Source organism: Rhagoletis zephyria, unplaced genomic scaffold (assembly GCF_001687245.7).
Source record: "Rhagoletis zephyria isolate East Lansing unplaced genomic scaffold, Rhagoletis_zephyria_1.1 Rzeph_scaffold_00506, whole genome shotgun sequence".
Lineage (NCBI taxonomy): Eukaryota > Metazoa > Arthropoda > Insecta > Diptera > Tephritidae > Rhagoletis > Rhagoletis zephyria.
Window position 1 is genome coordinate 14,486 of NW_016157590.1, and position 14,668 is coordinate 29,153.

A 14,668-nucleotide genomic window follows, 5' to 3' on the forward strand; every position below is an offset into this window, starting at 1 on the left:
TTATGCTGTGAGGCTGTGTAATTCCATTCCTGACACTATCAAAGCTACGTTGAATAGGAGCAACTATAAGAAAGTAATGTGATTGCAATTTAACAGTACCCTTTTGCCTATTTATTTTTGTTTTTTCTTCTTCTTTGGGTTTTTTTTTTTGGGTTTCCCAACTGCAATGAGTGACTATTTAACGACTTCTATTTAATCTTAATTTTATTTAATTTTTACTTTTTATTTTATTTTTAAATTTAAGATAACTGTTTGTATTTAAATTTATTGCAATTATATTATTATGTTAGATTTAAGGTAAGTCTGTATCAGACGATTTTGCGTTTTAATTTTGTAATTGAAAGCTGTTGATGTACTACAAAAGACTGAGTCTTACAGGTACAACCTCATTTCTTAAATAAATAAATAAATAAATAAATGCGTAAAAATAGCCAACATCTGCCAAAATCTCGCATCCCATTTTATATTTGGGTCACTGTGTTTTCCAAAAGGATGTAGTTGGGACTTTCTTTATACAATTTTTGTTATGACTGGCTTAAATTTAAGTACGAAGTTTTTTTCGCAACACTAGAAAATAACGAATGAGAAAAAAGAGCACGAATATCGATGTGAAGCAAAACTCTATGGGAAGACAATACCTGTGAGTAATTGTGTCATGGTGCCAACCAGTGTTGCCGTTTTAGCCCTTTGGTGGCTAGATTTAGCTACCACATACTTTTTTTGGCTACATAAATTTAAAATTGCCCCTAGCCCTACTTTTAGCCCTTTAAGAAAACGTCACTCTTGGTCGGAAAAAACGTCATTTCCTGCCCAAAAGCGTCTTTTTCAAATGTATGCACACAAGATAGTTCTTATTATACTTTTATTGTATACAAAGGTACATACATCAGTATATATGTAAGGTGTATTAAAATGTCATTTCGACAGAGCACATTTAAAATTCATTGTAAACTGGTTTGAGATTGTTAATATAAATATCATTTTATATATCGATGGCTGAGTGCAAGATCGACCTATCTCGGCTGCCAGTTCGAAAACGCTCTATCTCAAAAAACTTTTCAAGAACGCCCTATTTCAGAATTTTATTGAAAAACACCCTATCTCAAAATTCGGTTCAAAATGCCCTATCTCACTTCAAAATGTATTGAAAATATGCTGATATAGGGCGATTTTGAATCGGCAGCTGAGATAGGGCGTTTTTAAAACGAAATATGAAACAGGGCATTCTAGAAAAGTTTTTTGAGAAGTCATCAATATTTTGATCGATTGTGGCTGTCTTTCTTTTGTTTATTTAATGTTTATTATTTTTCCATAAAAGCCAAGCTGACTATATAACAAACAAAATATAAATCCACATTTCAAACTTTGTGCAAAAATTATAAAAATTCTGCAAAGTTTCAGCAAAATTTTCAAGTTTTTGTTCGGATTTTTAAGAATTTTTTTGGGTATGCAGTTTGATAGCTTTTTTTTAAGTTCCTAAAGAATCGCGTTGATTTTAAATATTTTTTTTTCTTTTGTAGACATTTGGTTAGGTGGTCGATTGTCGAAAATGCTAAATTACGTTCTGCTAAGAAGGAGCATAGCATTATTTCAGCCTTTTTTGCGTTCAATACATTTTCAATGAAGTCTTAAAAAAGTCGCCTACTTTTTTCTGACTTTTTATGCTGCTATAGTTTTTTTGGTGCTTTTGCGAGCGTGCGTGTTTCAATAGATCAGATCTTCCTGATTTTCCTTTTAATGTGCACTCGCAAACATTGCAATAAGCCTCGTAACCTCAAGTGTTTACAAAACCAGCCTTTGAACGCGGGATCCTTAGTCCAATAGTCCAAAAAAAATGACCGTTCGCTTGGTATGCATCGTATTTGAGTCATTTGTGTCCAAAGGACAAATATCTTTTGAAGAAGCTGTGGCAAAAAACAAAGCTTGTTGCGATTTATTAAGAAAATAATTCAAATCACTTCTACTGACAAGATTTAGTAACCGAGAAAAATTACTGGGAAGTTGAAAAACGTAATTTCTTGCACAAAAAACGTCCAAATGACGTTAAAAACGGCAACCTGGCAACGCTGGTTGTATGTTCCTTACGATTTTATACATACATACTGTAAACGTGTTAGGGTCTGATTATGCATACTTCGCATAACTTCGCACAACCATTTGTACCAGTGCACTAAGGGTCTGATTACGCATACTTCGCATAACTTCGCACAACCATTTGTACCAGTCCAATAAAAATGTAACTTAAGAAAATGTGAAGTGAAATCTAAACTCAACAGATCGCTAAGTTTTTAAAAGTTCTGCTAATTTCTGGGTAATGGAATACATGCAAATTAGATACAAAGTACATACGAAAATACAGTTTGAAGTTTATGCGAAGTTATGCGAAGTATGCATAATCAGACGATTAAGGCTGTTAACTTATCTATTAACGATTTAACTATAGTTTTGAATAGATAAGTTTACTGCCCTTAATATGCTTAATTTGTTAAATGGCCCATCAATTCGATGGACCGTGTATGTTCTTGGGTGTGATTGTACCAGCTGCTGGTGCGACTTCAAAAACTATTTGAAAATTTTATGATTGTACCAGCATGCTGGTGTCGTGAGTGGTGAAATTAGCTTAATTTTCTAAGTAAAAAGTATTTTGACGGAAATTTCTTGCTGTGTCTGTGGAAGATTAAGTTCCCGATATTGTAGTTGTGAATTAAAAAAAAAACACCAATGTTTAACAAAATGGTAGAAAAATTACGAAATTTCGGCTGTAATCATTTCTCTAATCTTTCCTCGACCTCATTTGTATCGAAATAAATATTAGTGGAATTCGCGCTTCTGTGTATTCGTTGTATCTTGTGTAATTGTAACTGAAGGAGCATCTAATTTGTTGTTGCTAGCGGTACAATAAATACACATGAAACAACAATCACACGCTCGTCCAGTTACACTTACGCAAGATACAACGAATACACAGAAGCGCGAATTCCACTATTGTACCAGCATGCTGGTAAGTTATATGTTTTGGGCCTGATGGTACAATCACTTGATGGAACCAGCAACCTGGTGCCGTATATTTCCCCTTTTATACAAAAAGGTTTTTGGTTGGATAAAATATTTGCTTTTTTCCAGAGTTCACTGTTTTTTATACCATTACTTATTGAAAATCTTTGCGTGTATACTTAAAGATGTATATATAAGTAAAAAATTTTAGCTACCATTTTTAGCCACAACGACATTTTTTAGCTCTTTTTTAGCCCTTTTTTTTAAAGGAATTTGGCTACCACTAAAAATTATTCGCGGCAACACTGGTGCCAACATACTTGATTATTGCTTATTATTACTCTGAGACAGGCATGTGAGAGAGTGAGCGGGCAGAGCTGGGTCGTAATGATTATTTAGGAATTAAATTACTCCCAATTATTAATTAGGAATCAATTAGTAGAATTAGTAATTAGGAATCAATTCCTTCAGTCCACAGCAAAGGAATCGATTACTTTCTCAATTCCTTGAAGTAATTTCAAATGTAATTGTTTTTTTTTTATTCCATTACAAGGAATTTCATTTTGTAATTGGAATAAATTACGTGCTAGTAATGTAATTTTTTTTTTTCCAATTCCTTTGAAAGGAATTGAAAATGTAATTGATTTTTTTAAATTCCATTACCTGGAATTGCAATTGTACTTTAGTTTTTTCAATTACTCAAAGGAATTGTAAAAGTAATCGAGAAACTGAAAGCTCATTCACGAATGTACAATGTGGAGTTTTTGTTGTGGTCAATAATTAAAATCGAAAGCATACATTGGACATCTTCTATGTATATCTATATATATAAAAATGTTGTGTTCGTATGTCACGGTCATCAAAACCCGAGAACGGCTGAACCGATTTGAATAATTTTTTTTTATAATTCGGTATAATACCAGAACCAAGGATATCGCAAAAATTTGGAGGGTTGCCGCCTATTTTAAAATTTTTAAACACAATTATATTGATAAAATTAATGAATTATTACAATCCGGGTATCAAGTAAAAGAGGTTTAAGAAAGATAACTGTTGGAAGTATTTTTGATGAGGGTTGCCACCTATTTGAAAATTTTAACTCAGTCTAATTGATAAAATAAATGAAATATTGCCATGTGGGTGTCAAACTAAAGAGTTTTAAGAAGGCTTACTGCCGAAAATATGTTTGAGGAGGGTTGCCATCTGTTTGAAAATTTAACTAAATTACATTGATAAAATAAATTAAATATTACAATATGGGTGTTCAGAGCGCTAATGCATAACTCAGTGGCATCACTTACTACATTTTTTTGATATTGCACACGGCAAACCTGTTACATATATAAGTTGTAGCAAAGATGTAAATAAGACACAATCGCATTTATAGGGTCTACAAGATAACACCACTTTAGTTTTTTATTTCATTTGATTAGCTATACGTTTGAGCGCAAAAACCCTTGCCCGACTACATACATTTTTTGGTGACCCCGACGTGATACATAAGCACGACTACTTGCTTGCGTTTGTACACAGTTTTGATTGCTCTGTACATAGGCACCGTGCGCTAATCACCAGATTTAACAGTTAACTTTGCGCAGTTGATGATAAACAATATTCGCCTTTTGCCGTGCAAAAGCCCAACGAGAATATATAAATCACGCGATTCAACAGTTAAATTGGCTGTACACATTTTTCGTTGTTTGCCAAGCAAACAGTTATTAACAAAAGGTCTAGCAGTCAATTTCTTCGACTATACACAATCGGTCAAATAGTTTAAAAAAATGTCGTTTTTAAAAAAGAAAGGCGAAACCTTGCTACGGCAATTTAGTTTAACACCATTTAATTCAGAGGAAGTCAGCGTCATGGATCACGCTGAGCTATCAGTGAGATTGGAGCAGCTGGATCGCATTCAGGATCAGTTTGAATCAACACAATCTCAACTGGAGGAAGAAGACCCCAACGAGCTGGAAACCAGCACTCGTGATGAATTCGCTGCCACTTTCATACGAGCTAAGGCAGCACTTACAAGGGAGTTGAATAAGATGGACCCCCAGTTTATGTCTTCGACGAGGAATCCACCGCCTCTAGAGCAGTCATCTGTGATTGTGGTGAAGCAACCAAAGTCGCGCCTACCGCAACTACAATTGCCATCATTTGGAGGGGCATACACAGAGTGGCCAAACTTTTTGGGCATGTTTCAAACGGTTGTTTACAATGACACCGAGCTGTCAAACCTGGAAAAGTTCCAGCACCTCCGTTCATGCCTGAAGGGCGCAGCAATGGACACCATCCAGTCGCTTGAAATTCGTGATGAAAATTATATAATTGCATTAGATTTACTCGTTCAAAGATTCGATAATCGCCGTTTAATTTTTCAGGCACTCATTCAAGAACTATTCGGATTGCAGAGGGTGAGCGCTGACAAGAAATCAGGAGAACTGCGGGTGCTTGTGGACAAAGTTGTAATGCATGTTCGAGCGTTGCAATCACTAGGCACCTCTGAACAAATTGCCGATTGTTTACTCCAATACATCAGAGCTCAGAAATTGGATGCTCTCACTCATACACTGTGGGAAGAAAAAGTGCCGGCTGACAAGCTGCCCACTTGGACGGACATGGTTACGTTTTTGCATAGGAGGTGCCAGACTTTGGAGAATATGACTCACGATATCGTAACACAGACACCTAGCGCACAGGTGAGCAATAACAAGTTTCGTAAAACCTCCTTTATCATTTCAAAGGCTACTCAAAAAACCTGTTCGGTCTGTAATAAGCACGACCACGTCGTCTATTCTTGCCCATCGTTCGCCAATTTAAGCCCAAATGACCGCTGGAAGGAATCCAAAAGAGCTCAGCTGTGCATAAATTGCCTTAAACCAGGCCATCACGTGCAGCAAACCAAGTCTTCTGCATGCCGCCGGTGCTCATTGAAGCACCACACGCTACTGCACTTTCCTCAAACAGATCAGACAATGCCTAGTGCAGCTGAAGTCTCACCTATTCCACCACAGCCAGCAGCTCTCGTTGCCATGACAACAAGCAGCGACTCACTCTCATCCACTTCACACGCCGGCTCAAACGAATGTGTGCTACTTGCGACTACCGTTGTCTTAATTTAGAACAGCGCGGGCTCGCTGCCAATCAATTACAGCTTAAAAAATCAAAATCGTCTGTCGCAGTTTCGGGTATTGGAGATTCAGAACTCGTTGTTAATTCCAGCATTAATATCACCATTCAGTCACTACACAACGGATTCACCGCGAACCTAGACTCGGCCGTAACTCAAACAATAACCGAGCATCAACCGAATTATCCGCTTGACATCACTGGTTGGGATATTCCGGCGAACATCAACCTGGCTGATCCCGAATTCCACAGGACACAACGTGTGGATCTTTTGATAATGCCGGCATATTCTTTAATTTACTTTGCATTGGTCAAATTCGCCTGAAAAACAATCATATTTTGCAGAAAACTCGTATTGGCTGGGTGGTATCTGGAGGTCGAGGTATATCGTCGAAGCCATCCGCACTTACAACTACAGCAACAAATTCACTTGATTGGGAAATAGATCATCGATGCACTCATGACATAGTGCGGTCATTTTGGGAAGTAGACAACAGCTTTGAACCTATTCGGAGAGTAACAAAGGAGGAAATCGATTGCGAAGCTCACTTCAATGAAAACTATAGTCGCATGGCGACAGGCGAATATTCGGTTCGGCTGCCCGTAAAGCCCAGCATACACCTACTTTGGGGATTCATACCAGCAGGCGTTGCGGCGGTTCCTGACTCTGGAAAGACGTCTTCAACGTAATGATGATTAGAAATCACTGTACGTATCGTTTATGAAGGAGTATCGCGAGCTTCAACACATGTCTCCTATATCGAAGCCGCCGCCATCGGTGCCCACATATTTCATGCCTCATCATTGCGTGTTCAAGAACGAAAGCACAACAACAAAATTTAGGGTAGTCTTCGACGGATCAGCACTGACAACAACTGGTTATTCGTTAAACGAAGTATTGATGATGGGTCCAACCATACAGGCAAAACTAGCCGACACCCTAATTCGTTTTCGCCCACATTCGGTTGCCCTAACAGGGGACATTTGTAAAATGTATCGGTGCATCCGAGTCACCGCACTTGACAATTTGCAGTGCATACTCTGGAGAGATGATCCGAGAGATGACACCCAAATTTTCAAACTCCACACGGTTACGTACGGGACAAAATCTGCACCCTTCTTGGCAGTTCGCACCATGCATCAGCTTGCGGCCGATGAAGCAGCTTCGTATCCTCTCGGCGCTCGGATTGTTCTACGCGATTTCTACGTTGATGACCTAATTACCGGCGCTGACACTATTGACGAAGTAAAACAAATAATGCATCAAACATCTGAACTGCTGGGTAGGGGAAACTTTAAAATTAGGAAATGGTGTTCAAATATGCAAGAAGTGCTTAGAAATGTACCGGATACTGACCGGGAGAAGCTCATAAAATTCGATGATGACAGTTACATTACAAAGACGCTTGGACTCCAGTGGAACCCCGATGCTGACCTATTCATATTTTCATTTTCTGCTCGACAGGTGAATAAAACAATTACTAAGCGCTCAGTTTTGTCTATCATAGCTCAATTGTATGATCCACTGGGATTGGTAGGACCCATCGTATGCAAAGCAAAGGTATTCCTTCAACGATTGTGGGTAGATAAGCTCGATTGGGACGAAAGTCTACCAATGGCTCATCAAACAGCGTGGCTTCAGCTCTATGGAGAATTCGGTAGCATACGAAAACTGGCTTTTCCTCGATACGTGGCCAGCCCGAATGCCCGTCTGGAGGTACATGCATTCTGTGACGCCAGCATTACAGCGTACGGCGCATGTGTTTATATTGTCGCTCGTTCAGATGAACAATTAAAAACAGTCACAATCCCCAAGTTGGAGTTATGTGCCGCTACGCTTCTGGCCGAAGTAGTTCATTCTATTGACGATTTAAAAATTTTCAGTTGTCCATTCTTTTGTTGGTCAGACTCTACAACAGTGTTGTCGTGGATTAAAGAGGAGCCTTCAAGCTTTAATGTTTTCGTCGCCAATCGCATTTCGAGCATACAGCATTTAACAAGCGGCATGGAGTGGCGCTATGTGCCTACCAATCTTCACCCTGCAGACATTTTATCAAGAGGTGCTTCCCGCATAGAGTTATCGAACTCATTGCTTTGGACCATCGGACCCCCATTTCTGCAGGAATCAGAAAGAAATTGGCCAAAGTGTGGTGCTCGAATTGAAATGTTGCCTGAACGTCGTAAAATTGCATTACTTTCTTCGGCTTCAGTTAATGATAATTCACTGAATTGTAAATATATAAATTCCTTTGCAGTCATGCAGCGCATATATGGCTACGTTCACATGTTCATCAAAAAGGATCACTCTGGTGTCCTCACTGCGACACACATTCAACAAGGAACGTGGTATTTGCTTCGGATGTTGCAAAAGGTACATTTTTCGTCGGAATACAGAGATCTGAAAAAGTCTCTGCCGATAAGCCCGTCAAGTGCACTGGCATCCCTGTCCCCATTTTTGGACTCATTTGGACTAATCCGTGTAGGGGGTCGTTTAAGAAACGCGTTGTTAAATTTTCAATCGCGACATCCAGTCGTGATACCCAAAGGACATCCACTTACGAACTCTATCATATTGCATTTTCACCATCAGAATTTACATGCCGGACCTCAAGCATTACTGGCGGCAATACGACAAAGGTACTGGCCCCTCGGCGGAAAGAAGGCAGTTAGTCACATCATAAATAAGTGCGTACGATGTTTTAGACTCAGGCCCAAGGTGTGCGAGCAGATCATGGGAAACTTGTCAGAAGACCGTGTCCGACCCAGCCGACCGTTTCTCGTTACTGGAGTTGATTATTGCGGGCCGTTCCACTACCGATCTGAAATAAGAAGCAGGCCATCAACAAAATGTTACACAAGCCTTTTCATATGCTTCACTACGAAAGCGGTTCATATGGAACTCGTGAAGGATCTGTCGGCAGAATCATTTCTAGCGGCACTGCGTCGTTTTTATTGCACTCGCGGCAAACCGGCAGCTATCTGGTCTGATAACGCAACCAATTTTGTTGGAGAAAAAAATGAGATGGCTGAATTACAACAGCATTTTCTCAAGCAGCAACACGTCGAAGCCGTTCATCGGCAATGTCTCATCAAAGGAATCGATTGGAAGTTCATTCCGCCAAGGTCTCCGCACTTCAGAGGGCTTTGGAAGCCTCAATCAAGGCAGCGAAATTCCATTTCTGGCGAACTATTGGTTCGGCATTGCTTTCCTTTGATGAACTCAGAACTCTCATATGTCAGATTTCAGCAGTAATTAATTCTCGACCACTTTGTCCACTTACAGAAAATCCTGACGACTTAGACGTGCTCACACCGGCCCACTTCTTAATAGGCGCTCCACTTACATCCATACCAGAACCAAACCTCTCAACACTAAGCATCAGTCGACTTGGTCATTGGCAGCAAATTCAGTTCATGCAACAGACTTTCTGGAGAAGATGGAGTTCTGAATATCTGTCACTTTTGCAACAACGTTCGCGTTGGCGATCCACAAAAAACAATATCGCAATAGGAACTCTGGTCCTAATCAAGGACGAAGCACAGCCACCACTCAAGTGGCTGCTTGGAAGAGTCACTCAGGTCTTCAAGGGCGATGATGGTATGGTTCGTGTGGTCGAAGTCAGAACGGAAAATGGCATTTGCAAGCGAGCCATCACTAAATTGTGCGCTCTTCCCATCGATGACAATTTGGCTGGTGGTATGACCTGCCACCGGGGGAGGATGTTCAGAGCGCTAATGCATAACTCAGTGGCATCACTTACTACATTTTTTTGATGTTGCACACGGCAAACCTGTTACATATATAAGTTGTAGCAAAGATGTAAATAAGACACAATCGCATTTATAGCGTCTACAAGACAACACCACTTTAGTTTTTTATTTTATTTTGTTAATCTTCGCTATACGTTTGAGCGCAAAAACTCTTGCGCGACTACATACAATGGGTATCAAATTAAAGTGGTTTAAGAAAGATAACTGATGGAAATATTTTTGAGGGGGGCTGCCGCCTATTTGGAAATTGAAACTCAGTTAAATTGATAAAGTAAATGAAATGTTGGCATGTGGGTGTCAAACGAAAGAGTTTTAAAAAGGCTTACAGTCTACCATGAAGGTGACAGGTAATAAGGTCAATGGAAATAAGGTCAATTGACTTTATTTCCCACCCTGGTGCGAAATTAAGTCAATTGACTTTATTACCTTTTCAAAAGCGAAATAAAGTCGACAAACATTTGAAACTAAAGTCATTGACGCTATTTCCTCATTCAAATGGAAATAGCGTCAACAATGCTTAAGGTATGTCGATTCATAGAAAAAAATGTTGTTCTTACAATAAACATTGCCCCGTAAGTGTTGTTTTTAATAGATCAAAAAGGTTATTGCCAAATCCTCAGTGTTGTGATATTAATCCACACACAATCATGAACTACCACCAATTGCTTTTATTAAAAAAATTTAAATAACGAATATGTAAAAACACGATGCGAAAAACTAAACACCTGCGCACAGCTGAAATACGAGAAACATTTGAAGAAAGAGTATAGAAATGATCTATAACTTGCAAAACATGTTTCGTTTCCACAAAAATAAAGCGAACACTATTAAATTGATGAAACAGTCCATGTCCAAAAACCCCGGGGGAACACTGAAAGAATTCTGTGTTTTAAATTAGCATATTTTGAACGAATTCGGAATGTCTAAGTTGGAAAAGAAACCAACCTTTCTATAAGGAAACAATTATAGAGAAAGAATTTTCTTACACTGTATTCATGTCTCCGCCAGCAATTTGTGACGACATCATTTAAAAGCAGCTAAGGAGAATGACGAAACTATTTATTAGATGGCACATTCAACGAGCCAATGTACCAAAATGCGGGTATAAACAATTATTGATTATTTAATATCGGAATCGGGATCATATAAGTTAATTGATTGGTTTTCACACACTTTTGAAACACAAATTTTATGCTTTTTTACTGCAGACAAATTGTTGCCCAAACCACAGCAGAAATCTTCCAATCAGGGCTGGCAACTATCCTTAGTTATCAGGTGCCATATTGAGGATAAAAAAAGTGCCAAAATGTGCCAAATAGAAAAATAAAAGTGCCAAAAAAGGTGTCATTCCTTTTAATCATTCACATTTAGCAATAAAATAAAGCCACATTTTCAAAACAAAAGTGCAATGATAAAATAAGATAAACCAGTTGAAAAGCCTTTATAAATTAGAAAATTTTAGTTGAGAAAAAGAAGTGCACGCAAAGGATTTCACAAAAATGTATTGAAATGTAATTTTTTTTTTACAAAATTGTCATTTTGGCTCTTTGTACCAAATTAAAAAATTAAGTGCCATTTGATGTAAAATAGGGACAAATGGCACGGTTTGAGCCAAGTTGGCATCCCTGCTTCCAATAACTTACAAATATAAAAATGTGAAATATCGAGGGCTTGAATTCATTAATACCCTCTATCTGCAATTTGCACAAAAACTAATTTGTGATTTTAGAAACCATCTGGGACTTATTACCTGTCGTTATATAAGATAGCATTAATATCACTGATGACAGCTAAAGCTTAGGTGGATTTTTGTATCAGAATCTCATCTTTGTGAAAAGTGGGCAGACAGAGGGTATTTTATTGAATAGAAGCCCTCGATGTTTAAAATATATACAAATTTTATTTCAACGTATACAAAAAATAAATCTACCTGCGTTACAGCACGNCTTTGTGAAAAGTGGGCAGACAGAGGGTATTTTATTGAATAGAAGCCCTCGATGTTTAAAATATATACAAATTTTATTTCAACGTAAAAAAATCTAAATCAAAAATAAATCTACCTGCGTTACAGCACGGCGGGGGACGAGGAAGGGGGGGACCGGGGGGGCCTCGGCGTAGCGTGACGTGGTGTGCGTGGCGGTCGCGCGGGGTACGCGGGCCGCCGCGAAGCTAAGCAAATTTAATGTTTGAAAGAGAAATAATGTCAATGGATTTTGTTTCGTTTTTAAAAAGGTAATAATGTCGATTGATTTTATTTCGCACCAGGGTGGGAAATAAAGTCAATTGACCTTATTTCCGTTGATCTTATTACCTGTCACCACCATGAACACTTCCAGAGATATGCAATATGAAAAGTTCTGTTTATATGGGAGGTGCCACGCCCCATTCTCCAACCATGCAAATTTTTCTCCATGAGTATGGAATTGATCTTATATATGTATATATCCCCATGCCCAGTTCTAGTCCTCTACCGCAAATATATGCAGTTTGAAAAATTCGGTTTGTATGGGAGGTGCCACGCCCCCATTCTATATCTAAACTTTTTTTAGCCTATAACCATCCTTAGAAAGTCTGCAGTAGATTCCGAAATTTCAAAAAAATCGGGGAGCTTTGCGAACAGAAAAAAACGCCTTTCAAAATATATATTAGTATAGACTAGCCAATATCTGCTTGTTTTGCAGCTTAAAACACTACTAACGATGAAAATCGATGGATAAATAAACAAGTTTGCAAGGGTTAAGTGAAAGTGCAATAATTTTTTGTATGAAATACTATCAGGAAATAATGTTACTTATACGCCATATCGTACATGACCATGTGACCATGTTAAAGTTTGAATTTTTTTTCATTCGCAATGAAAACTTAAAGTGAAAATAACTTGACTAATTGACCTTATCTAAAAAAACGGTAAAGTCGGTATTTTTTGTGTAAATTTAGCGTCGTTACAGTGTTATCATCAAAATTTAGCCATAGCAATGAAATTTGTTTATAAAACTCTTAGGAGGTAGGATCTCCAGTCCGACAGGGCTCGTAATTCAAGCGGACTCTATCCTCATTTGTAACGCCGGATACCAGTAAGAGTACTTCAAAGGCCCCAGAAGGCACGCCATTTTGGGTAGAATTAAGGGTACCATAATATACACAATTAAGTCAGTGCATTTTTATAGATACGCGGGGATTAGTCTAAGAGAACAGAAGTGCCCAAGGCAGCAACAGCCCGGGCGGGTTACGCCTGCTTCGACATGTATGGGTCTCTTCTGGATCTGGAAAATTTAACCGTTACCCTATAAACTAAACAGTTACAATTTAAGTTATTCAGTTTTCTTAAAGTCCAATTAGTAATACTACTTAGGTATAAATTGTTTATTCAAGGCAATTAGCAATTCAACAGTAAATTTTTTTTTTATAAATTTTTTGATTACTTTTTAAATTACTTTGAGGAATGGAATTCGAAAAAAATCAATTACATTTTCAATTCCTTTCAACGGAATTGAAATAAAAAAAAATACATTACTAGTACATAATTTATTCCAAATACAATATGAAATTCCTTGTAATGGAATTAAAGAAAACAAGTAAGAAAGTCTAAGTTCGGGCGGAGCCGAACATTAAATACCCGGCGCAATTATTAAATATATGTTTTCCACCTTTCCGAAAGCTACTGCTACACGATAAGCCGGGGTGTAGAAATTTTAAGTAAATTAGCGTCCTTGAATTTCGAAATATTGCAGTTTGGAGCATTTCTGAAATATACCGTTCTTTGAAAAGCGGTCGTAATTTTAGTCCGATTTCAATAATTTTCAACGCTTTGCTTTTATGTGGCAAGCACAATAGCCATACCGAGTTTGGTTCAAATTGCTAGAACGGTTAGCGAGATACATATATGTGATCATAAGTGGGCGGTGCCACGCCCATTTTCCAAAATTGTATCATTGTTTATTCAAGGCAATTAGCAATTCAACAGTAAATTTTTTTTTTATAAATTTTTTGATTACTTTTTAAATTACTTTGAGGAATGGAATTCGAAAAAAATCAATTACATTTTCAATTCCTTTCAACGGAATTGAAATAAAAAAAAATACATTACTAGTACATAATTTATTCCAAATACAATATGAAATTCCTTGTAATGGAATTAAAGAAAACAAGTAAGAAAGTCTAAGTTCGGGCGGAGCCGAACATTAAATACCCGGCGCAATTATTAAATATATGTTTTCCACCTTTCCGAAAGCTACTGCTACACGATAAGCCGGGGTGTAGAAATTTTAAGTAAATTAGCGTCCTTGAATTTCGAAATATTGCAGTTTGGAGCATTTCTGAAATATACCGTTCTTTGAAAAGCGGTCGTAATTTTAGTCCGATTTCAATAATTTTCAACGCTTTGCTTTTATGTGGCAAGCACAATAGCCATACCGAGTTTGGTTCAAATTGCTAGAACGGTTAGCGAGATACATATATGTGATCATAAGTGGGCGGTGCCACGCCCATTTTCCAAAATTGTATCATAAGCGTATTTCTTGGTAAAAAATTGTTGCAACCATCAATTTTGAATAAATTAGCTTTAATATTTACTGATTTATCGAGGATTTCGTATTTTTCTAAATTACCGTTATATGGGATGTGGGCGGGGTTATTGTCCGATTTTAAAAATTTTCGGCCATTTGGTATGTTGTAGCAGGACCAACAACTGTGCCAAGTTTGGAAGAAATTGGTGCAGCGGTTACCAAGATATACACATGTAACCATAAGTAGGCGTGGCTACGCCTATTTGCCAAAA

General features: G+C 37.9%; 1 protein-coding gene across 1 annotated transcript in view; it reads right to left on the reverse strand.

The window, feature by feature from the left end:
- Positions 1–6,532: 6,532 nt before the first annotated feature.
- The window catches only part of LOC108360034 (proton-associated sugar transporter A-like), an 83,420-nt gene continuing 75,284 nt past the window's right edge, over positions 6,533–14,668 (reverse strand). Inside the window, exon 6 of the mRNA XM_017612171.1 lies at positions 6,533–6,625. Coding sequence (XP_017467660.1) covers positions 6,533–6,625 — 93 coding nt within the window. The remainder of the gene's footprint in view (positions 6,626–14,668) is intronic.